The 23,700-nt window shown below is 36.2% G+C and overlaps 2 protein-coding genes across 2 annotated transcripts in view; both read left to right on the forward strand.

Moving 5' to 3' along the window:
- The first annotated feature begins 1,065 nt into the window (after positions 1-1,065).
- LOC136057599 (uncharacterized) lies at positions 1,066-6,066 on the forward strand. The gene is made up of 3 exons (XM_065750368.1): positions 1,066-1,900; positions 3,918-4,062; positions 5,644-6,066. Exons 1-3 carry the CDS (start codon positions 1,348-1,350, stop codon positions 5,747-5,749), a joined length of 804 nt encoding a protein of 267 aa, XP_065606440.1. The 5' UTR covers positions 1,066-1,347; the 3' UTR covers positions 5,750-6,066.
- A 3,612-nt stretch (positions 6,067-9,678) lies between these two features.
- The window catches only part of AOX1 (aldehyde oxidase 1), a 40,119-nt gene continuing 26,097 nt past the window's right edge, over positions 9,679-23,700 (forward strand). The window contains exons 1-13 of the mRNA XM_065750370.1: positions 9,679-9,782; positions 10,800-10,857; positions 12,694-12,790; positions 13,958-14,066; positions 14,613-14,739; positions 15,598-15,659; positions 16,351-16,413; positions 17,473-17,553; positions 19,029-19,173; positions 19,325-19,417; positions 21,114-21,265; positions 21,504-21,597; positions 23,442-23,551. Of these exons, the coding sequence (XP_065606442.1) occupies positions 9,723-9,782; positions 10,800-10,857; positions 12,694-12,790; positions 13,958-14,066; positions 14,613-14,739; positions 15,598-15,659; positions 16,351-16,413; positions 17,473-17,553; positions 19,029-19,173; positions 19,325-19,417; positions 21,114-21,265; positions 21,504-21,597; positions 23,442-23,551 (1,251 nt within the window). The 5' untranslated portion in view covers positions 9,679-9,722. The remainder of the gene's footprint in view (positions 9,783-10,799; positions 10,858-12,693; positions 12,791-13,957; positions 14,067-14,612; positions 14,740-15,597; positions 15,660-16,350; positions 16,414-17,472; positions 17,554-19,028; positions 19,174-19,324; positions 19,418-21,113; positions 21,266-21,503; positions 21,598-23,441; positions 23,552-23,700) is intronic.

A 23,700-nucleotide genomic window follows, 5' to 3' on the forward strand; every position in this document is an offset into this window, starting at 1 on the left:
CGATATGATGATAGTTCACTGCCATTCCGTGAAAATGTGGTTGAAAGAAAGAAATGTGCAACATCTTATGTGTCAAAACCACAAGTTAGTACAACTGATTTTGATAAAAAATGTAGCTCAAAACTGCTTCATCATGGTAACAGCAGCAGCAATGAGGTGAATTTGCAGGAAAATCCAAGTGACTTATCACGCAATATTCCTTCACAACTTGGTTTTAGCAGTGAATGTAAGGAGACGCTTCCTACTGATGGGATGAAATCTGAAGAAACTGTTTATGATGCTGATATGGAGTTGACTGCCAGCGATGCAGGTGAATTGCTCACAGTTGCATCAAAAGACAAATTACATAAAAATAATAATGCCAATTCTGATAAAGTATTGGCAAATTTCAGAAAGGTAAAATATTCTAAAAAGGAGAAAGAGAAAATTAAAAACAGGACTGAAGCCAGTTCAAATTTTTATGCAGAAGAAAAGCACGCTGGGACTGACAAAAACATTTCAGAAACTACTGACCCACCAACTCAGCTACTCCAAAGTCAGACAGAACAGCTACCTACACAGAATTCTAGAGAGAAACAGAATTTATTGAATAACAATGACCGTAATCAAGACCAAAATAATCTTAGTAAGGATACAGATGCTAGAAGAACATATCTTGTTAGCCTAGTGCATCAAAAACAAGAGCAAGAAGCAAATAAAGAAGTTTCCTCAGAAACACTGGAAGATGTGGAAAACAAAATAAAAAAAGCAGACTCAAACTTACCTAGTAAAGAGATCCCACCTCAAGTTTGTTGTGCTGAAAGTTTGGCGTTCCAGGATACCACCTCTCCTGTACCACCTTTACAGCAGGACTTTCTACATGAAAATGAGAAATGTGTGAGAATGCAAAGAAACAGGAAAACTATTCAAACCCCTTCTGAAATGAACACAGCCAAATACTGTAAAGCAGATAATGGGAAGTATGAAGAATATGGTTCGAAAAAGTCTCAAACAGACAGGTGCCAACATGACAGCAAGGGAAAACAAGACCCGAAGAATATTTTAAAGAGTAAATGCAACAAAAAAGGTGGTTACAGACAAACTAAAACTGAAAATGACAGTGTAAATAAAATTACTCAAAAAGTAGATCAAAAGAGTGGTAATTTTTCAGCAGGCAGATTAAAACATACATTGGCAAAGGCTGCCTGTAAAGCATATGTAATACCAACTAAAGATCTTACAACATTCTCACTTTGCAAAAGTGAGAAATTAAAAAATAAAGAAGGGTTATGCGCACAGGCTGTTTATGGAAATAAAATAACTGAAACTCAGCAATCTCAAGGAGCTTTAGTTGCTCAGAGTAATAATATGGCTATAAATACACTGCAAGCTGAGGCCTCCACAGAAAATGTTGGCAACAATGCTGATACATTAAAGATTGTAGATTCTGCACCAACAGCACATAAAGAATCTAATGTTAGTAATACTTGTGATAATCAAGTAAAAGAAAAAGGAAGCCTTAGTTCTGGTATTACAGAGAGCAGGCAAAAAAAGAATTATTTCAGACGTATCAATCAGGGACAAGTGAATTTTTTGGAGGAACAGGAAGTCTCTCATAAGATGGATTCCTTTATGAACAAGTTAAAACCCATGGTCCAAAAATTAGAAATTGTAGAATCCTTATCTGTAGATTGTTCTAAGAATATGACAGTAAATACAGGTAACTTTTTCCAGGAAGAATTTCCTGAAATGAAGTTCACAGCTCTTGATAACCTCAATGCTTCCATGAACTCTACACTGAAAAATTCTGAAATTTTAGGGAAAACTGATCAAGATGAAGAACTGGATTCTGGAAAAACACAGCAAAAATCAGATCATATTTCTAAAGAGATTTATGAAAAGACTTTGACATGTTATCAAGGTAAGTATATGAAAATGGGGAAAAATAACCCCAAGCATTTAAATTAGCTTCTGCATGGAATAATGATAAAAATGCATTCTCTAATTCCTTGTTTACAGTGGATGAAATAGAGATGTAAAGGTAAGGTCGAAAATTACTAAAACAATTCTTATATCAGTCTCAATGTATTTTAAAATTGTGGTAACTAATATCACTGCTACTTTGCAATGTGTCCAAGAAAGACATTTTGTCATGCAGATTAAGTAGTCTCTGTTCTTGAGGAGCAGTTATAAATGGAACCTGTATTCATTTTGCACAAGAATGTTGTATGATTCAGAAAAGTGGGATTAAAAAGACAAAGTAACTTGAAGTTTTATATAAAAGAAATGTGAATGCATACTGTTCCCTTTATAGATGGGCAACAGAAACAGAAGAGTAGTTTCCATAAAGTAGGATTACATGCGATGTTACAATGTAGTAGTCTCAAAATAGGTCCAAGAGAAAAGCCAACATGTATCAAATATGTGTATGAATTTACTCTGTGTGATCAATAGCAAGCATTTTCTGCCTCAGACAACTGAAGGTGGGTTAAGACTTCATTCTCAAAATGTGAAATATGAGAGTTTCAGTTTCTGTACCATTGAAAAACTGCATCCAGTATTTTCTCATCTGTGTGCAGTAACTCTAAGACTTGATCTGTTTCAGCAGTGAATGTACACTCCTGGAGGAAACTGAAAGGAATTCAGATTAAGGCTGTGTTTATTTCATCTTGGATTGGTACCTGCATTACATATGTGTGCTTTCTAAAGTCTGTGATCCACTGAATACCCTAGAATTTTTTGAAATTTGGAGCAATGTAATAATTTCACTATTTCACTCAAGTTATCAAAATATTTATCTCCAAACTACGTATTGAAGTCTAGTCTGGCATTCTGTATTTGATCTTATAAAGTTTTCACAAAGTTGATTGTGCTTCTGAGGCTGATTGCTTCTTAGTAGGGTATTTCATTTTGATATTTTCAATGATTGAAAATACAAGGCATCTCAAATAGCTCTGTAGTATACAGTTTTGAAGCTTAGGAGGTTCACTTAATCACCTTGCTGTGCTTAGTTTATGCATGTATGCTTGTAGAGCAGGTGCAAAATTGAAAGATATTGTTAGCTGTAGGGAATTCTAGAACAGTTTTGTTCCTCCAGATAACACAGGTGTGCCAACCCCCTGCAGTTAAGGCCATGATCTGTCTGAAGTTTTGTTTCTTAAACTGTAACATTGTCTGTGCTAGCTGCAGATTAGGGCACCTTTGGGGCTTGATTCTGTCCCAAGAACTATGGTAGACCTCAAACAGCTCCAGTCTAGGTTAGGCTGAATGCTGTTGTAACAGCCTTCTCTTTGATCACATTCCATTCTTTGCAGAGAACCTTCAGTGCAGGAATAATAGCCAAAGTACCTGAATTATAGGAAATACAAGGGCTGCTCTGAAAGCAGAATTTTATTGTTTCAGCCCATGACATCAGAGACAGACACTGGTTATCTGGTCTGACAAAATGGCATCTGACACAGACGTGTGTATGAAGTGAAGGTGTGTCTCTGAAGTCCTCCATGTGGAAAAAATGGCACCCACTGACATTCATTAACAATTATTGAATGTTTATGGAAACAAGACAGTGGATGTGAGCACAGTGAGGTGGTGGGTGGTGTGTGTCAGAGGAGGCAACAGTGAATGTGAAAGACAGGCAACGTTCTGGATGGCCATGCACAGCAGTCACATCACAAAATGAAGACTGTCTCAATCAACTGATCTGTTCAAATCAGCTAATAGTGATGACTATGTTGAAAAACAGTGTTTTGTAGCTGAGAATTTGCTTTATTAAATAGTGTTATTGTGCTTTTCCTATCTGTTGTAGTTTCCATGGAAATAAATAGAAAGCATTATTTTTGGAGCGACAGATACTAATTAAGGATAATTCAAATTGAAATTTTACTTAACAGTTCATAAAATAATTAAAACGAAACATATAAAAGGTTTTTTTTTCACAGGGAGAACAGCTTTGCAAGATGTGACAAATGCTAGTGAGTTTTCTCACCCTTCCTTACCTAAATCCCCCCAAATTCTAGAAGAAAATTCAGCACAACCAGTTAGAGCAAGAGCTGCTATTTGCTACAAAGAACCCTCTCTAAACCGGTAGGTATCTATTTTGTTTGCAGTATATAACTTAATAAAGATTGGCTATTAAAACTCCCAAATTCCTAAGAAATTGAACTACTTATTTTGCAAACTGGAATGGAATGATACCTCAGTGTTCATATAAAATGTTTCCTGTTAGTGTGACAGGATATCCAGGCACCAGAGTAAGACATATTTAGATTACGATTAAACTTTTTATACCAGTTGAGAATAATACCTGGAGTATTGTGTCCAGTTCTGGACTCCCTAGTACGAAAAAGACTGGGATCTCCTTGAAAGAGTCCAGCAGAGGGCCACAAAGATGATAAAGGGCACGGAACACCTCCCTTATGAGGAAAGGCTGAGAGACCTGGGACTGTTCAACCTTGAAAAAAGAACACTCTGAGGGGATCTGATCCATGTCTATAAATATCTAAGCAGCAGGAGGCAAAGGAACTATTCTCAGCTGTGTGTGATGATGGGACAAGGGGCAATGGCCACAAACTGAGGCGCAGAAAGTTCCACACAAATGTGTGTGGGAACTTCTTCACAGTGCAGGTGACAGAGCACTGGCATTTAGATAGTTTTGATAATTTAGATAATTAGTTATCTAGCTCAGCGTTCTTACTCAATTTAGTAGTACAAGATTTCCAAGATTTTTTTGAAGATATGGTGTAGATTGTCATAGCTATTCAAATTTAAGAGAGGATTTCAAACATCCATTAATAAAATTAGTGTATTTGTACCAACTGTGTACTTGTAGACCTAAATCTCAATGGACTGTTAAGTGGAAAATAACTCCTGAACATATTCAGACAGCTTTAGCCACCAGCTTTTGTGTTTGTTTTTTAATCCTAATCTAAGGAGAAAGTATGCTCTGTGTGTACTGATAGCTTGCAAACTCATGAGATAAAGGCAGTATTGGGACTTTCCTACAGTAGTCTGTTGAGTTAAAGGGTTCTCACAATTTATTGTACAAGGCAGGTGCAGAAGGGAGTATGTTGGTGAAATGAGAGGAGAAGAAAATAAAGCCACAAACTGAAATTTTCAGCACAGTATTTTTATACACACAAAATATTTTTGTTTACCTCTGTAAGCAAGCAAACAATTAACTGAAGCAGTCAGACTAAGGATGAATAGAAGCTAAAAGCAAAGTAAGAAATGTCTGTAATTTATAAAACCATTTGTTTGTTTTTCAGAAGTATTAGAGCAATCGTGTTTGTAAAATTGAAAAAAAAAGGCTAAAGGATTACAGTTGCATTTTTCTTTTACTCATTTTAATTGGATGCTAAATAGATGCTGTGATATTATATCATTGACACATTCTCCTTTTGGATAATAAGTTTTTGTATTTCTGGAAAGAGACAGTAAAGGAAAAATAGAAAAAAAATTGGAATTCACTTGAGAATTTAGATTACTTGACTATGATTTTTAGCTTTATTTTCAAAAATAGTATTATCTATGCCTTGCTATTTCAAAAGTTTTTGTTTTCTATAAAATGAGTTTTCAGTGGAATTATTTACCATTTGCGATTGTTATTGTAGCTACACAGATGTATGCTGATACTCACATGATGTTTTCTATTTCTTTTGTTCACAGAAAATTAAGACGTGGGGATCAGTTTACAGATACACAATTTCTGTATTCCCCAGTCTATAAAGTAAAAAAGAAAAGAAGCTGTAAAAGTAAATCAAAATTTATTTGAAGAAGACAAGAGAATTGCCTTTATGAACAATACTTCTGAAATGGTATTTTTTTTTTTCAAAAAATATAGTTTAGTAGTATAGAATGCTTATTGTTCTTTGATAGATAAATGTAAAACAAAGACTTAAAAGTGGAATTCCTCAGAAGAGATCCCTACAAAGAGGACACAATTGTTTACCGAAGGTGGTAAATTCAGGTTAGGATTCATTCTTGTGTTCTGAATTTTTGGTTATTAATTTATAATCTGTTCAAAGGATTTGGAGCACTTATTAATTTGTAAGAAAAGTATAAGTTTGAACGAGAATAAAAACAGTCACGTTTGGGAATTTTACTGTGATTTCTGTGTATGTACTGTGAGCAGAATAATTTATCAGTGCTAGCTGGAACAGGTATAAGCATCCCAAATACAGATGCAGAGAGCCTTAGGTTTGTTTGCTTTCTTCGTTCGTTTGTTTGTTTTTTCTTTTTGCTGTTGCTGTTGTTTTCATCTGACAGAATCACACTGAAATTTGAATGCAGAGATCTCATTTTTAGAAACTTTAGACAGAAACCCCTATATGTGGCATAGGCAACCAGAAAGAAAGTAGCACTGCATTAGAAGCTCAGTATTAAATAGGATCCAGATGAAACAATCATTTGAATTTTCAGTTGAGAGTGTGCTAGTATAACAAACACTACAACCCTACTATATCACTCAACTATCAGTTTTTAGACTGTTTCCCCTCTGGATCCTTACAAATCACTTATGCCTTGTCATCAGACTAACAATTTTTGTGGGATTATCTAAATTACTAATCCTGCTAGATGCAGGCTGTAGCTCACAACCTACACAGCTTCTGTGGATTATCTTGGTTAAGGTTGAGACTCACTTTGGAACCAAGATAATTGTATCTCATTTCTAATGAGATAAAATAAGTCACTTGTTACAGAAGGTGATTCTTCACACAGCATTAATCAGACAAATTAATGGAAGAACAGTCCATGAGGGGTTACTGTTTTTAATACTTTATTTAAGGTTATTCATGCATGAAACCTTTACAGACTCAGCAGTTCTTCAGTAAACTAGACCTTTGATCTCATCTGGTAACCTTTTATAAGTAACTGATACTCTTACATTTGTAAAGTTTAAAAAACCAACCAACAAACAAAAACTAGTACTCTTTGTACTTCATTGTAGCTTTTGTAGCATTGTAACCTGGGTGAGTAAGAAAATCCTGGTTTCTGTACATTTGAAAGACAAGGTGTTTGAGAATAGTCAGCATGGATTTATGAAGGGAAGATTGTACTTGATTGACCTGATAACCTTCTTCAGTGAGACAATTAGCTTGGTGAGTGAGGGGACAGCAGTGGATGTTTTTTTACCCAACTTCAGTAAGGCTCTCAACAGCAGTTTTGACAGGATTCTCACCAATCTTCTTTCTTTCTGAGATATAGTGTATGTTGCTATATTGGCAAAATCATTATGAAGAGATGTGGTAATGGATGGAAAGATAGATTCTATCCTGATCCAGTATTATTAAAGAAAGGATTATACGCACTGCTCTTCACTTCTCTGTGTATCAACATCACTAGCTGTGTCATTAGAAATCTGAAAGAAGCACCTGCTACAACTTGTATTCCCTGTGCTGGCATTGCAGCAGTGTGACACAGTGATTTCATTTGTTTGTTTGTTTTCTAAATGGTTATTCGTCTCTATTGCCTGTGGTTTGAGAGCGAGAAACAGAAGTTCGTTTCTTTTCTCAGGGGAGAAAAAAAAAAAAGAAAAAGGAATGTTTTGGGATAGTTTCAATTTATTTTTTTTTTCAGTGAAGGTCTTGCTGTTCAACACTGCCTTCATTACTGTCAGTTGGGCTGCTGTTTCATGCAATTTTAAGTCAAACTGTAAGACCTGGGCATAAGCCTTACTTTCTTCAACTTGTATCTGTACAGATGTCTTTCAGAGTAAATAACGATAAAGTGACCTGAAAGAGGGTGGAAGTTAAAGTACGTCTGAAGTCACATCACCGTTATTAATTACAGTGCTTGTTTCATTGTTTTCCATCTTTTTGTCACTGAAGCTGCTCAAATTGATGCTATATAACGAGATAACATTTATTCTGTTTTTATCTGAGTTCTAGTTATTATATTTATCCTATAAAATGGCCACTCTAGGCTCTGCATTATTTATAATGCTGGATTACCTACTGAATCTTCACTAAATGTGTTGGTTTTTTTTACCAGATCCACTGGTGCATTAGAAGCAAGGAAAAAATGATGTAAAAACAGCTCATAATATTCCAGATAAAATTGCACCTGTAGCTGTCACAGGGATTAAGATCTTTTATTTATTTGCTGAGGATAAGGTACTTTGGACTAATGTTTTTACCATCAAAGTTGTTTTTTCTTCCTTGTGCTAATGCAATTATTTTTTAATATATATTTTATAGTTTAGTTTATCACTGAAAGATTTTGATTGTTTCAAAAATTTTTAAGAAAATTGCTTCAATATACTTAAACAGGAAGAAGAATCAGTGATTCTATAAACCCACAGTTGTGCAAGTAGCCCTTATAAATGCTTAGAATTTCTTGAAGTTAACGAACAATATTTTTTGAGTACAAATTTATGCATAATTTCCATGGGTCTTACCATCACTAATTGCTGGGTTTAATCACAATTTAAAATTAATTTGGAAACTTGACTGTTACATAGGTGGCTCCAAAAGTAATGCCTCCTGTTTATTTCCTTAGGAACTATAACAAAAAGCACAATATCACTATTTGATAGAGAAAATTCTCAGCTACAAAACCCTATTTTATAACAAGAGCCTGTATGCTATATTTGTAAAAGCTTGCACCAGCAGAGGTGACCCACTGCCTCACTGTGCTCAGTTCCACAATTTGGTCTCTATAAACTTCCAGCAAGGGTTGCTGAATGCCAGTGGGCACCATTTGTTCCGCACAGAGGAATTCAGTGACCTCCCTTTGCTTCATCTCCACTTCCTTGTCAGTCTGCCCCTCTGCTGCCATCTGTCACGCAGCAACAATATGTAACAGGATATTGGTGGGAAGGTTCAACCTCTACTGCCATAGCATCCTCTGACACCGTGGGCCACCATAACAAAATAGGAGGCATTATTTTCAGAGCAGCCCTGGTAGAAAGTACTAGCAGTTCACTTAGTTCATTTTGCTCGGTGGAAATATTTGTCCTTGGAGAAAGTGGGAGGTGTGTCAATATTTTAAGCTACCTTAACAGAATGAAGTAAATAAATTGTATGATTAGCTGAAATATTAAGACAAAAAAAGTGACTCATAACTTCTGAGGTCACATAAGCAACACTAATTAAGTAAAGCTACGTAGCTCTTTTGTCACTCATAGATGAATATGTCTTCTCAGAGGAATCAATAAGTTCTCCTTCCCGAAATGCCTAAAATGTGTTCTACTTCTCAGACTGATATACCTGAATTTTCCCAAGAGATTTCATCTATTTTATTAAACAACAAAGTTTTCTACTTAAATAAAGGTAACTGTAACAGCCATCTCTTATGTGACCAATATATATAACCAGCTGTCCTGAACTCAGATGGCCGTGGGTGCATACATTGCAATGCAGAAGGGTCCTGAACCGTTCAGGGAAGAAGAATCTGGTTGCAGCTGCAGCCTTAGAATTTATTTTGTGTCCTCTAAGTACGAATATTTTTTAATACATAAACAGCGGACACATTGAAATTAACAGATAAAGTATTCCAGAGCTTTCATTTGAAAATTTCCCAAAGTGGCCGTAGGAAATTTAAATCAGACGTGTTTACCCAACGTGCCACCCACCGCGGTCTGTCTTGACTTTGGCCGAGCTGCTCCGCAGGCTGCCTCCCCCGGCTCTGCCGCTGCCCCGGTCCACCCGCTGCGGCACGGCTCCGCCCTGCTCGCCCGAGGGCTTTCCGGCTGCTGCCGAGACTGTCTGGGATTTGCTGCCCTGGAGGTTCCGGGTTGGGACGCTATGTCTCAGCGAGAGGCGGTGGGGGCTGAGGAGTTGATTTTCTATGTGAATGGGAGAAAGGTAAGTGTCACTGGGAAGCCTGGAGAAAGGGCAACTGCTGTTTCAGAAGTATCCCCGAAAGGCGTGGTAGGATTTAGTTTTCTCAGATTGGAGAGCATAACTGAATCCTTCCAAAGCCTTTGGAATATAAATAAGCTAGTATTATGGCTGACTAGTTCTTTGGCATCCAAAAAATACTGGAAGTAAGGGAGAAGTGTCAGAGGAGGACAGCTGTTCCTTAAAACATCCCATTTTAGCTAGTTCTGCCGAGTTTGGGGGAAAACAGAATGCGTCACTATGAAGTGAACTTTCAGTTGGCTATCAGATTTGACTGATGAGTGAACTAGTTTTTCATTTGTATGTGCCTGACTTCTCATCTTCAGAGTTTATTGGAGAATTTACAGAGGTGCTTAAGCTAGTCAGCGAGACTCAAGTGCCAAAATCCAGACTACGAGTCATTATAAATGTAATAATGCAAGAGCAAACCAAAACTTGTTATTGATTAAATGCAACTGCAAAGAACTAGGTGATTCTAAGCAATGGAATAAGAAATCCTCTACTGGAGACAAGAATGCGGGCATTTTTATTGCTCTCAGTTGTTAGTGTAGTAAGAAAGTGAAAGTTTATATAAACAAAACTAGGAAAAAAATATTCCTTCTGTCAGCCTTAGAGGCTTCCTCTAGTGTTCACTGTAGTAGCTTCAAGTGGCAGAGAGACTCTAAAATCTGCAAATGATTAATTTGTTATGCTATGCTACCTCTGTTGTAGCCAAATCCTGTTGCATTTTTATTTGTAGTGTGGTGAAAGGTCAATTCCCCCAGTATGACCTTTCATTTATTTTTAGTAGATCCTGTAAACATATCTGTCTCTGAAGGAATTTTCAGAAGTCCAAACTCTCCTGTAGGCTTTGGCAATACAAGTAGTCCTATGACAGAGAACCAGAGAATGTTTATGTTCTGGCTTTCTAGGAATGTAGCCTGTGCCATGAATTTTGAAAAGCTTTACTTTCTTAAAGTTTGTTTTTACTTTTTACTGCAGATAATAGAGAAGAATGCTGACCCTGAACAGATGCTGCTGTTTTATCTGCGAAAGAGACGTATCCTTTTCTTATTTCTTCTTTGAAGTTGCTCAGTTAAAAGCCTTCTTCAAGTAGACTTCTCATAAATGACGCTTAAAAGGCTGTTTACCAGGTTAAAGAAGCTGTGACTTCCTTAAGGTAAAATAGCTGTATTAAACAGTATGAAGTTCTTAAGTCAAATGCTCTTCAGTGAGCTGCTGTGTTTTTAGCTGAGTTTCCTAAACAAACAAGCAATCCTATTAGGCACTATTTGCATGTGTGTATCTGTCTGTCTGTTCCTAAGAACTTTTTGGCCAGTATGAATAAAACATAACAGTAATAGTCTCCAAGTTTTGTAGAAAGTCTCTGTCTCTGGTAAGAAGAAAGACCTTGTGACGATGGCCTAAGTCTACAGGAATTTTGTAATAATGTCATTTTCTTCTAAGTACACCAACTAGATTTCTAAACTCAAAACAAAGAAATGAAAAACCACAACCAAATAAGTTTTCATAGTAAGTAAATGTGAACAATTCTGTTTCTGAAACAGAAAAGAAAAAAAAAAAACACCAGAATTTGAAAGGACTAGAACTCACTCTTGCCAGTTTTCTTTTTGCAGACTATTTCCACTCCTGTGTTGTTTCACTCCACAGTTTAGTGGCTTTCTGTGTTGTTACCAATTCTGCAATACTTGCTCTGATTTTCCTGTCTTTCTGTTAATCTTTTCAGAGGTTTGACTGTGTGTCTGCACTCAGCTGTTACCATTTTTCTGGAACCTGCTGCATCAAGAACCCAGTGTTTCTAATACTGCTGAGTGATGTGTTATGTTAGGGACCCTGAGCCAGGATCAGAGAGCAGATGTAAAGAGCTGAATCTCCTATTTGGTAGCTTCCTAGCCTCAAACATATCCCTAAAGAACATAGTGACAGGTGCCATACACTAGAGAATTCACACAACAGAGAGTTTTTATAAATGTCTCAAATGAAAAACTTAAACTGGAACATTTTCCTTACTGGCCAGTCATAGGGAGGAGCCTGGAGAAGAATAAGTTTCTGTAGTTCTGGTACTTAAGAAATTATTCAGTGATCTGAACAAGTTCAAACTCCATTGAACTAAAAAGCATAGCTCTGTACCAACTTTACTGTAAGAGTTGTACTTCACTGGTTAAAGCGCATTTTGGTGAGTGGTCCCATACATAATTCTTCACTGACTTGATCTGACACTTTGAAGAATCATTTAACCTTGCTATATCCTTGCACTCCGTCTTCAAAATGAGGATAAGATTAATTTGTTCTCAGGAGCTACTTGATGTTTTTACTTTACAGTTCAGTTATCAACTTAGAGTGTTCCTGCATTTTGCTATTTATGTCTTTATGATAATGTGCCATTCCCTGAGATGTACATGCACAACTGTATCTAAAACCACTCTGCCAGATTGAGGTACTGATCTTTTTCATGTCAAGCTTCCACACAAATCACTAGGAGGATGGCTAATGTTGACTATAGATGGGCCTTACTTTTCCAGTGGCACTTCTCGGGAAAATTGAAATGTTAGTTTCAGTACCCTGCTGTAAAATTATTGTGAAACCATTTTATTCCTGTTTCTGTCCCAGATTATTCCTCCCCCAGAAGAATTCAGAATTGAGTTTCCTATTTCCTTGAAAACAGCATTTTGCTTGTGTCATTCCTTAGCTTCAATCTTTTTTTTGTTTGTTTGCTAAATATGTATTCCAGTAAATAAAGCAATGCAATATATATGATACTGAGTGTAACCAGTTAGATATTTCATCAAAAGTCAGGAAAGTAAGATGGTCCTCAATCTTTATAACAGAATAAAAGCAGAAATAGTTTTTTTTTTCCCTAATAGCAGAATTTCAGTTCGTCTTACAGGAACTAAGTATGGATGTGGAGGAGGTGGCTGCGGTGCCTGCACGGTGATGATATCAACTTATGAGCCGACTTCAAAAAAGATACGGTATCCTTAACAAGAAATCTGAAAAGCTCTGTGTCGTATTTTATGACTGTAGATACAGTTTCCACGTATGAACGTATGAAACTGTAAAAATACAGTTGTAAAATCTGCACTTATTAGTAAAATAATCCAAAAGAAGATTTAATCTGAAGGATAAAAATTCTGTTAATTCAACTGTGCTGTGTATTTGCTGATGTTATGCTGAAATGCTTTTTTTGTTAATATATGCTGACAGCTGCAGTGAGGAGTTCTCTCTTTAGGAGACATTAATGTTTAGCATCCTTTGTCCTGACCACCAGAACATAGCTTCTCTCAGTTTTGTCTCATTACTCATTTGAAGATAGGGTGGACAAAACTATAAGGTGATCTCAATTCACCCTTCACTCTCCTCTCCAAAAAAAGACTTTGAGCCTCAAGGTGCTAATGGATTATGCCTGGTAGTTTTGTCATTAAACTGAAAGTGGAAATGAATTACATTGAGATTGGGAAAACTTCAGTGAAATTGTTAAATGGTAATGTAATTGTCAATGTAATGTTTTTTAGGGTGGGTGGAGGAATGATCACAATGTGCTAGTTGTTCATTTAGACAATTGCATTCCACTGGAATACAGTGTAAATAGAATGTTTAATGTTATTAGGTGAGTTGAAATTAAAAGAATCAGAATGAAATTACCAAAAACAAATTTTTAAACTATGGTAAAACAAAACATTTTATGAAAAGCTTTCCAGAATCTTCATTTTGATATGTTGTTCCTATTTAGAATTAGGTATTCATATATATATGTACATTAGAATTTCCTTTGGATCAGAAATTTGAATGTCAGTTTTATCAGCAAAGGAGTTGTTTCCTGCAGAGATCTACACCAACTCTCCCCATTTACCTCCTCCAAAACACTTGAAAAGTGCTTGTGGGTAGGATTGATGAGAGGACAATTAGAAAAGACTGAATTATTAAGGAAGATATAAATTCTCCACAACTGTTGATATTATGCCCTTGTAGATACAGTCTGGGGACATGAGGCACAGCTAGTAAGGAGGTTTTTCTATAATGGCTTAGTTTCCTCTCATTCCAAATGATAGCAGTGACGACTTCGTAAGTATAAAGTAGGTCTTGATTTACTGCAAAGTAGTATTCAGTTGTGGTTCTTTATTCCTCTTAATGTTCCAAAGACACTATTCAGCAAATGCATGCTTGCTTCCCATTTGCTCCTTGTATGGTATGGCAGTCACCACAGTGGAAGGTCTTGGAAGTACAAAAACCGGAATTCATCCAGTGCAGGTGAGAATAAAGTATCATTTGGTAAGAAGAGTACTTATTTATTCCTTTGTATGGACTGTATGTAGTGACAGCATTTTTAGGGCATGGGAGTTTCACACAATCACATAATGGGAGGGATTGGAAGGTACCTCTAGAGATCATCTCGTACAACCCCCTTGTCAAATCAGGCTTTGATTATTTTCCCTGCTAAATTATAACAGAATGCAACACTAGTTTCTGGCTTATTGGTTGGTTTATCAAGACTGATGATGTTTGGCTCGTGATGGCCCTTGTAATACTGCCATCCAGATCAAATATTTAATTCTTAAGATTTGTGCCATTTATGCTAATAGCACATCTTGGACAGTGCCCTTTCTGTGGTGTAAAAGAGATGGAAAACTACTGAAGGTTAGTTAGCTTCCTTGGTAATATGTGCTAGGGCATCATAACCAAAATAATTATTTGACCATGTTTAAATTGTTTTCCTCAGTAGTTCAGAATTATTCTCAAGACAGCATTTAGTATGGCTACACTGAGAAGAGTGCTGTTTGTGGTGTTTCATTTCAGGAAAGGCTTGCCAAGTGCCATGGCTCCCAGTGTGGTTTCTGTACCCCGGGAATGGTGATGTCCATATATACTTTGTTAAGAAACCACCCAGAACCAACTTCAGAGCAGATGACTGCAGCTCTGGCTGGTAAGTATGGTCACTTCTAATTTGTATTTATTTCATCAAACCATTTTCTTCTGGTTCTTTATGTATGTGAGTGCAAGTCTGTGCGAGTACACATGTTTGTATGCACTCTAAAGTGTGATTCCCAACAGAGTTACTGTTATTTCCTGTCATTCTTTTTTCCTGAAAAACTAGCTATGGAGCTGTGGATTGTTTCAAGAACAGGTGACAAAAATGTCCTCATATGCATCTTTTGAAGTGTTTTAATTCCAGTGTGTGAAAAATAACAGCAGATTGGATACACAGCTGTATCTGGAAGTTTCTGAGATTCTGTTACATCTTGAGTCGAGAGTGTCATAAGCCTTATGGGAGGAGGGCCCCTTTGTGGTAGGAATTAAACAGTCAAATAAGGTAAAGACATATGCAGGCTGTCTTCATTAAGGGCAAATGGAAACATTTTTTGCAGGTAAAATATCCTCCGTTACCTTGTTATGCCATAGCGGAGGCAAAGGTGTTTTCTGTTACAATGAGATGAACTAGGTGGAGGTATAATGCTCAGCTCCTCCACTATTAAGAATGGACCAAAGGGATGGAAAAAGATTTTGAGTGGGTGAGGAACCTTCTACGATCTCCTGAATAGTAAGCTGTAGTCAGCATTCATTCTAGAGAGGCTCTTAAATATTTCATTTCCACTTTGAAACAAAAGCCATTTTTTCTCAGGAGCTGTGAGATCTTAAGTCTTGTGATATTGTGATCTTTTTATGTCTTTCAGAGGGCTAACATTTTTCCTTGAGCTTCAAAAACAGAAATCTCATATAAAAGCATTTAAAACCCATGTTCTTTAGAAAAAAAGATGTTTGTTAATGATTTCCTTTTTTCCAGGGAATTTGTGCCGCTGTACTGGATATAGGCCAATTCTAGATGCCTGTAAAACCTTTTGTAAGGTAAGAATTAGTGATTATAGGAGTGCTTTCATCACTGTTTTGTGATTTTAGTAGTCTCTAGAATATTAATGGATTATGCCTGTTAGTTCTGTCACGGTGTTCATGAACTCAAGTTTTTTCTATGGAGATAAGTGCATGAGGAGCATGAATAATACTGATATACATTATACATGTAGATCTGAGCAAGGTGTCTAGTCACCTAACCTACTTAAAAAAATATTTTTTTTCTTTGGTTGCCACAGGTGAACTTGGTGTATAGCCTGGGTTGTGCAGGGTAATCCAAAGTTACTACCTGGCTTGTTTTCATTTTTTTACCATTGGTCAGTACTGGCAAAAATAACATGACAAAGTGAAAGAAATAGGAAACTGAACTGGCTGTGTATAAAGGAAATAATGGAGAATGTGTGTTCTTAAAATTCCACTGAATTTCATATAGTAGGAATTATTTTCTATTAAGGACTTTGATATCATAGGATTTTAAGCTATTATTGGATATTATTTCTTAAACACAAGTGCTTCCAGTTTCATTTATTATTAAATGTCATTCAGAATTTCACTGAAATGTCAGAAGATGCTCTTAAATGTAATGTAAAGAGAGAATGGCTTAAGCAGGCTTTAAATCATTGCCATTACGAGAAATATTTTAGTGATGGGATAATCCTACCTTAGGAATGTTTGTTTTCATTGTCAGAATAAAGAAAATGGAAGATGTTGCATGGATCAACAGGAGGATTTATTTGACAAAGAAGAGAAGGTAATATTTTACATACTGTAACTGTCCTGGTTGGATGTAAAACTTAGGAAAGAATTTTGCATAAGTTCTTCTTGTGAAAGTATTCAAGATGTATTCATCCTCTGCCATTTTATTCTACCTTATTCACCTTCTATCATCTGATTTTATGTTTAAAAATGTCATCTATTTTATTATTCCTCAAAATTAATTTGTAAATACTTAAAAAAATTGAGAATTATTTGTGTGTTTTTGTGTAAAGATGATGTAGCAGATATTCTGAGCTTTACTTATACTGTAATCATTGAATTGTATAAAAAATCAGAGCATATGTGGAACTGCCTGGAAGCTATGAGGAGCGATGAATTGAAAGTAGCTGAATGTTATGATCTGAATGTGAATTAAGAAAAGCAAAGAACTGTTATGTTACTAAAAAAAAAAAAAATTATTATTACCCTACTATGTAAAATCTCTTCTGCATGTGTGTGTTTGACTTTGAGTTTTCTTTCAGTGCTATCTGATCTGCTTTTCTGCCTTTTGAGTACTGTAGGTTGCCATGAAACCAGCTACTTTCTTACAGCAGGACTAGATGAAGCCAGTAGTTAGTTCTTTAGTTACTTGCCTTTATACCCTGTTGTGATTTAACTCCTCAGACAGATAAGCATCACATATCTGTTTGCTTACTTTTCCTACAGTGAAATGGGAGAGATAATTGGAAAAAAGGTAAAATTTGTGGGATGTGATAAAGACAATTTAATAGGATAGAAAATGAAGATATAGTAATTATGATTGTGATAAAAGAATACATAAAACAAGTGATGCACAACACAGTTGTTCACCACTTGCTGGCCAATGCCCAGTTACATAGCAAACAATGTCCAGTGTCTCCCTCTTGTTCCCCAGCCATCTCCTCCCATTTAGGCAATTTTGCATTAAATCCCAACGGTAATAAAGTTACTGATTTTATACTGACTTCAGTGGAACCCTTGCAGTTTTTTGGTGTGTGTTTGTTAGTTTGTTTGTTATTGTTTTTGAACTAACGAGGAGAAAAAAATCTTGGTTTTGTTTTCTTCCTCTTTTAAGGTATCTGTCAGACTGTTTTCACTAGATGAATTCCAGCCCTTAGATCCCACCCAGGAGCTTATATTTCCTCCAGAACTAATGGTAATTTTTGCAGCTTCTAGTCTACTCTTAAGGTCTATCTTTTCCTTTATTGTAGTCCATAGTTCAAGACTCATTTTGAATCTCTTTTTAGCAGTGATTCATCAGAAGAAATGCCATATCATCTTAAATATAATTCTGCATTGATATTATTGTATTCCAGTGATCTCCCAGATTACTTACATTAAAAAAAATCATATTGGAAAACTAAAGATGCAGAATTAGTGAGATCAGAATTAATCAGTAAGAATACAAAGAAGTAGCCTAAAGCAGGTTTTCTGAGCAGCACCTGAATGTACAAGTACAAATGCTTCTCAGAAATCTGAATGACAAACACGTTTTAATAATGCCTTTTCCCCATTTTTTCATTTAATAGTTTTTTTTTCCTGGTCTATTCTATCAAAATGTCAGCCTCAGATGGCCACTTAGACTGGTCAGTGTTTAGCCCCAGTGATTAAAGTGTGTCAAAAACACAAGCGTCCGAAATAAGGGCACTGGAATGGAAAATGCTAATAATCCTTCATTATTGACAGCAGTGTTTGCCCTAGAAAATACAAAAACTCATTGCTTTGCATTATTATACATTCAAAATGAAGTTCTCTATAACTAGTTATCTGCTTACAGAAAGAAGTTAAGAACAGTGAGGTAGATATTTCTGACTATGCATATTTTTACCAACATTAATTCACAAGTTGCTTCCAAGTGATCAGTGAACAGTGACAGTCTGGGCATCCAAATGTATGTATAAATGGATGCAGCTGCTGGTATCACTGATAATTTCCAAATGAACTAAGTGTGCCAGCAACTCTCCAAATATTTGAAATCACTTTTCTATCCATTTCAGCAATTGTAGATCGTATTCATACATTTTTTGTTTAGGGGCTATTTCTTGTATTTGTTATTAATCTGGTCTATTAGCCCATTGGAATGAATCGAAGATGTTTCACTCATGAAGTCTAAAAATTCACCACTGTGCCAAGGATCAGCCTGACAGTTCAATTTCTGTGCTGCTTTGAAGGATGAAGGTAGAACTGCTGTATTTTCAGATCTTCTTTTTTCTTCCAGTCTCATAGGTGTCTGTTAGACTCTGCCAACTGTATATATAATAGAATCATAGAATGATTTGGGTTGGAAGGGACCCTAAGATCATCTGGTTCCAACCCTCCCTGCTGTAGGCAGGGACACCTCCACCAGACCAGGTTGCTCACAGCCCCATCCAGCCTGGCCTTGAATACTTCCAGGGAGGGGACATTCACAGCCTCACTGGGCAACGTGTTCCAGTGTCTCATCACCCTCACAGAAAAGAATTTCTTCCTAATATCTAGTCTAAATCTACCCTCTTCCAGTTTAAAACTGTTTCTCCTTGTCCTTTTGCTACATGCCCTTATAAAAAATCCCTCCCCAGCTTTCTTGTAGGCTCCCTTCAGGTACTGGAAGACAGTGTTTAAATATGTAAATCTTGTATGTTTCTACATCAGAGAATGGCTGAAAATCAATCAAAAAGGACTTTGGTTTTTCATGGGGAGAGAATGATGTGGATTTCTCCTATAAGCTTAGATGAATTACAGGATCTGAAAGCTGCCCACCCCAAAGCACCTCTTGTTGTTGGAAACACTGTTGTGGGTATGTACAATCAGAATGTCTTCTATTACCATATTTTCGGTGTGCACGCATGGAATGGAGCTACATTTATAGCTTACTTTGTATTTCCACTATGTTGGAATTGCGATTATGGAATGTGGCCTTTTGTCTAAAGTGTCCTTCTGTTTGACAGGACCCGATATGAAATTTAGAGGTGTGTTCCATCCAGTTGTCATTGCTCCAGCCAGGATCCCAGATCTGAATGTGGTGGAATGCAAGAGTGATGGTCAGTAGACTTTTCTTTGTTCAGGCAGGGGAGATTCCTCTGCAGCAAGAGATATTACTGTTTTCCATAGAGCTGAAGGTATTAAATTGCTGTACAACAATCCTGGCTTTCCAGCCATACCTAAGCATGCTTGGTTATTTCCTATATCAAGTTGTCTGTGACCACTGAGTGTGATACAGACTTCCATCTTCATAATACAATACAGTACTGATCAGAAATGTTTATAATAGTATGGGGGCTATTATCCTGGTAAGAGCAGTTCTGGTGCTAAATCATGCAATATTTGATTTGTGATCTCTGCACGGCAGTATGTTGTATAGCACAGAGAACCACAGAGAGCGTTAGCAACATTAGGCAACTTTACATGATGGTTTTTTTCCTATGTTAGGAAAAAAAAGCTGTGATTCAACAGGGGTAGATAATATGCATTAACTAATCCTCACGTCAAACATATGAGCATTAAATATCACTAATTAATACTCTTGTACCTCAATGTATGTATTTAACATCAGTACAGAGATATTTTTTAAATTGAAATAAGACTGGATTTTACTTTCAAAATAAGCCCTATTGAATTTTGAAGTATCAACTAGTAATAGATTTAAAAGCTCGATAATAACATAATTAAATTATGTTGTGTGTGTTTACTGCCAAGGTTTTAAGGCAATTTAGGCCCTATATTTAATGGAAGTTACTTCCTAAATGCCTGAAGCTTCTTTGAAGTAGTAAGGTATATTTGACATTTCCAGCATTGCATCTAGAGTGTGTATATTTTTCAGTTCACTTTAGTCAGCTGGTTCAAGTCAATGACTGATTTGTTCTTATCTGAAAACGGGCTGTGAATTGGGAAAAAAAGATGTAGGGAGAATGTTTACTGTATCTTTTATTCTGTAAAAAAAATAGTTATGAGAGAATAAGGGTTACTGATTCTAACATGATAGAGATGTGGTTTAGTTTGTTAACAAGAAATGTTATTTCCTCTCTTTAATTAGATGTCAATGCAAAGGATATTTTGATTTTTTGTTGTTTTAATTACACAATTCAGTATAGTTTTACTCAATCAATAAAAACCAATTTTAAAATATGTCCTTTGATTTGTATTTTTTGTTTAATTCCAGCGCCCATTCAAAAAGTTCTCACTTTTCATAACTAAAACCTATTAATAATATGAATTTAAAGGCACTTCCTACCATTCTATAGTATTGAAAAATGTAAAAAGTATAATCTTGATATAATAATTTATCACTACTTAACTTATAGCTATATGTATTTGCTTATCTTTTTAGTAGGAAAAATAATACCATGTTTAGTGTTAGAATTACTTTGTTGCAAGTGCTACCTTAGGACAGTAACTATGATAATACGTATAGAAGGTGTTTAAAAATAGAAGAGGCCTGTTGAAATTGCCTCACCTTTGATTGAAGCCTCACTCAAGGACTTATTTAGACTAAGATGGTGCAAGGAAAGCAAATGGAAGGAGAGAAAAGTGTTCTCTTCTAGTATGTGTGTTGAATCGTTAGCTTAGTTTCATCATTTCATGAAACTCTACCCTCAATCTGCTAAACTGAGTCCCCCTAGCATGCAAAACCTATTTGCCTGTACTGCATGTGAGCAGACATGGCTGTAGTTTGGACATAGCTTAAAACAGTCAATAAATGAATAGTTGCATTATGCTTTCATAATATTTTGGTTACAGGATTAACTGTAGGAGCGGCCTGCAGTCTCTCTCTAGTGAAAGACGTCTTGGGAAATGCAGTTTCAGAGTTACCTGAAGAGAAGACGAAGATTTTCTATGCTGTCTTGCAGCAGTTAAGAACACTAGGTGGAGAACAGATAAGAAATATTGCTGTATGTTGTACATTACTTTCAGTAACAGTTGCATGTGTGGAACAGGAACTTTGTGAAATTGCTTCTGACCACATGTAAAACTTGAATTTTAAATTTTTTAGCTGTTATATTTTCTCTCAGTGCATGTTTTAGAGTTTTTATTGCACCTAAACATATGGATGATCATTATGGTATGTTGTTATAATGAAAATGTGAAGATGATGGAGAGAAATAACTTTTTTTTTTTCTTTTTCCCAAGTCATTAGGTGGAAACATTGTGAGTCGAAAATCAACCTCAGACTTGAATCCTATTCTGGCAGCTGGCAATTGTATGCTTAATCTGGCTTCCAGAGGTAAGAGAGATCCTTTCTCTGTACTAGTGCGGGAGGTGCAGGATGATACTGTATGGGATGTGAGGTTGGGTAATAATGGCTGTTGCATGTTTGTTAAGGAAGAGAAGCATTTTACATACAAACTTAAGAACATCAGAGATTCTCGTGTCAAGGTGAGCATTGGGACCAATTGCATCTTATGTCCTTTTGTGGGCAGTGAATTACCAAAAGCATTACTAAAGCTTCACTGTTTGAGTAGCCCACTCCACTGGTAGGTTTCTCTGTAGTTGGTACTTTGTGCTAGCTTTAAAATTATGCCCTGGCCCTTGACAGGAACTCCAGCTTTTTTTTTCCTGTACATGAACTTTCAATTTCAGGAGCTGCAAGTCCAGCGCTTTTCTTCCATTTCCATTTCATCGTTTTCCTTCCATCACTGTATACTTCCCTCTGTTAGCTCATGTCCCTGTGCACTCTTTATCATTACAAGAGCAATGAAACTATTGGTAAGCATCAACTGTCTTGTGCCTTGAAACTGCGTGCTCTCCTTCTTTCCAAATGTCTTATGTCCTTTCTTGTTTGTTTCTATGATTCTAAGATCTCTTTTTGCCCTTGATCTAGACTGAGCATGTGTTGCCATTTCAGACCATGTAATAGTTTATTCAGCACCATGAAATAAATATTCTTTATAGTTTTGCTTTTGTGCAAACAGAACAGATCCACAAAAAATAATTATGCTGATGATTTCCATGATTTCTTCCTGCATAGTTTACTGCTGGAAGTCAGAATACATGTCAGAATGTCTTCTGACAAGTGAAAGCACAAATATTTGCATCCCCTTATTCAACAACTCTAATGATGTGCCTTCTTATTTGAGTGATGAATAGAAGACATCTCTTTCTGTTAGCCCAACATTTTCACAGGTTTTTAATGTACTTCTTTATCAAGTGATACTCAGTGTAACCTAGGAAAAGTGGGTTGTTCAAGAAAAAGAGGTTGCAGAAACACTCTTCATTCTTATTATTTACCTTAGTTACAGTGTAAGAGAAAATGCATCTTCCCACATCCTGACAGGCTCTCAGAGGAATTGGACAGTATATCTACACAAAGCGTGTTCTATATGAAATTGCAAAGGCAAGACTCCAGAAACACCAGTGCTGCTATTTTTAACTGTATTACTTTTCAGATTCAAAACTCTGAAAAATATCAGAGTTTCTATATTAAAGCTTTACTGTTACAGTAGTTGTGTTTTAGGAATGCAATTTGAATGCTACATGTTATTCTCAGGAGAATAGGCTCCTGTGTTGTCATTATACATAGTATGAAAAGACATGAGGAAAATAGTTCTGCTGCGAAACAACCAGTGTTACAGTATCAGACTAAATGAATATAAGAGGGTGGTTTTAATACATGAAACTCTTAAGAATGACACAGAAGATTATCTGATTCTAGAAAGTCTTGAGTTGGTTCAAATAGATAATAAAAAGAAGTCAGTTCTACATTTTTACAGCGGTTCTCTCTCATTCGGTAGTCTTACTCACTCCTTTTACTTTAGCAGGAAAGGTAGTGATGACAGTAGCTAAAGAGATTTAGAAGAGGTTGACAGGAGTGGGGAAGAGAAGCAGTAGCATTGTAGAGAAGATTACGAAGCAGGGATAGTTCTCCATTTTTTAGAACTCTGGAATTATGATACTATGGAATATGGAGTACTCCTATTTGTAGAATATACCACTGGGAAGATGTTATATAAACTCTAAAGTTGTTGTTTACGTATGAAATTTGCATACATTTCCTGCCAACCATAACTTTTTAATGAGTGTCTTTTTAGGACAATTGTACAAAAGCTTCTGGGTTAATTTTTGTTTTAGGAGGAAAGAGATGGATTCCTTTGAGTGATATTTTTGCAGATGGAGTTGGTAACAATGCTATTATGCCAGAAGAGATCTTAGTCTCTGTCCATATTCCCCATTCTAGGAAGGTAAGTCACCAGCAGGTTTAGATTTGCTACATGAAGATTTAGAGATGTAGATATACAGCAGGAGTGGGGCATAATGCCTATGTTTAAAGTAATACTATTACAGCTTACTTTCTGGATTTCTTACATTTGATCCTGTCAGTGTCATGCTA

Source organism: Cyrtonyx montezumae, unplaced genomic scaffold (genome assembly GCF_038088225.1).
Source record: "Cyrtonyx montezumae isolate F1298 unplaced genomic scaffold, pur_monq_1.0 scaffold_7, whole genome shotgun sequence".
NCBI classification, from domain to species: Eukaryota; Metazoa; Chordata; class Aves; order Galliformes; family Odontophoridae; genus Cyrtonyx; species Cyrtonyx montezumae.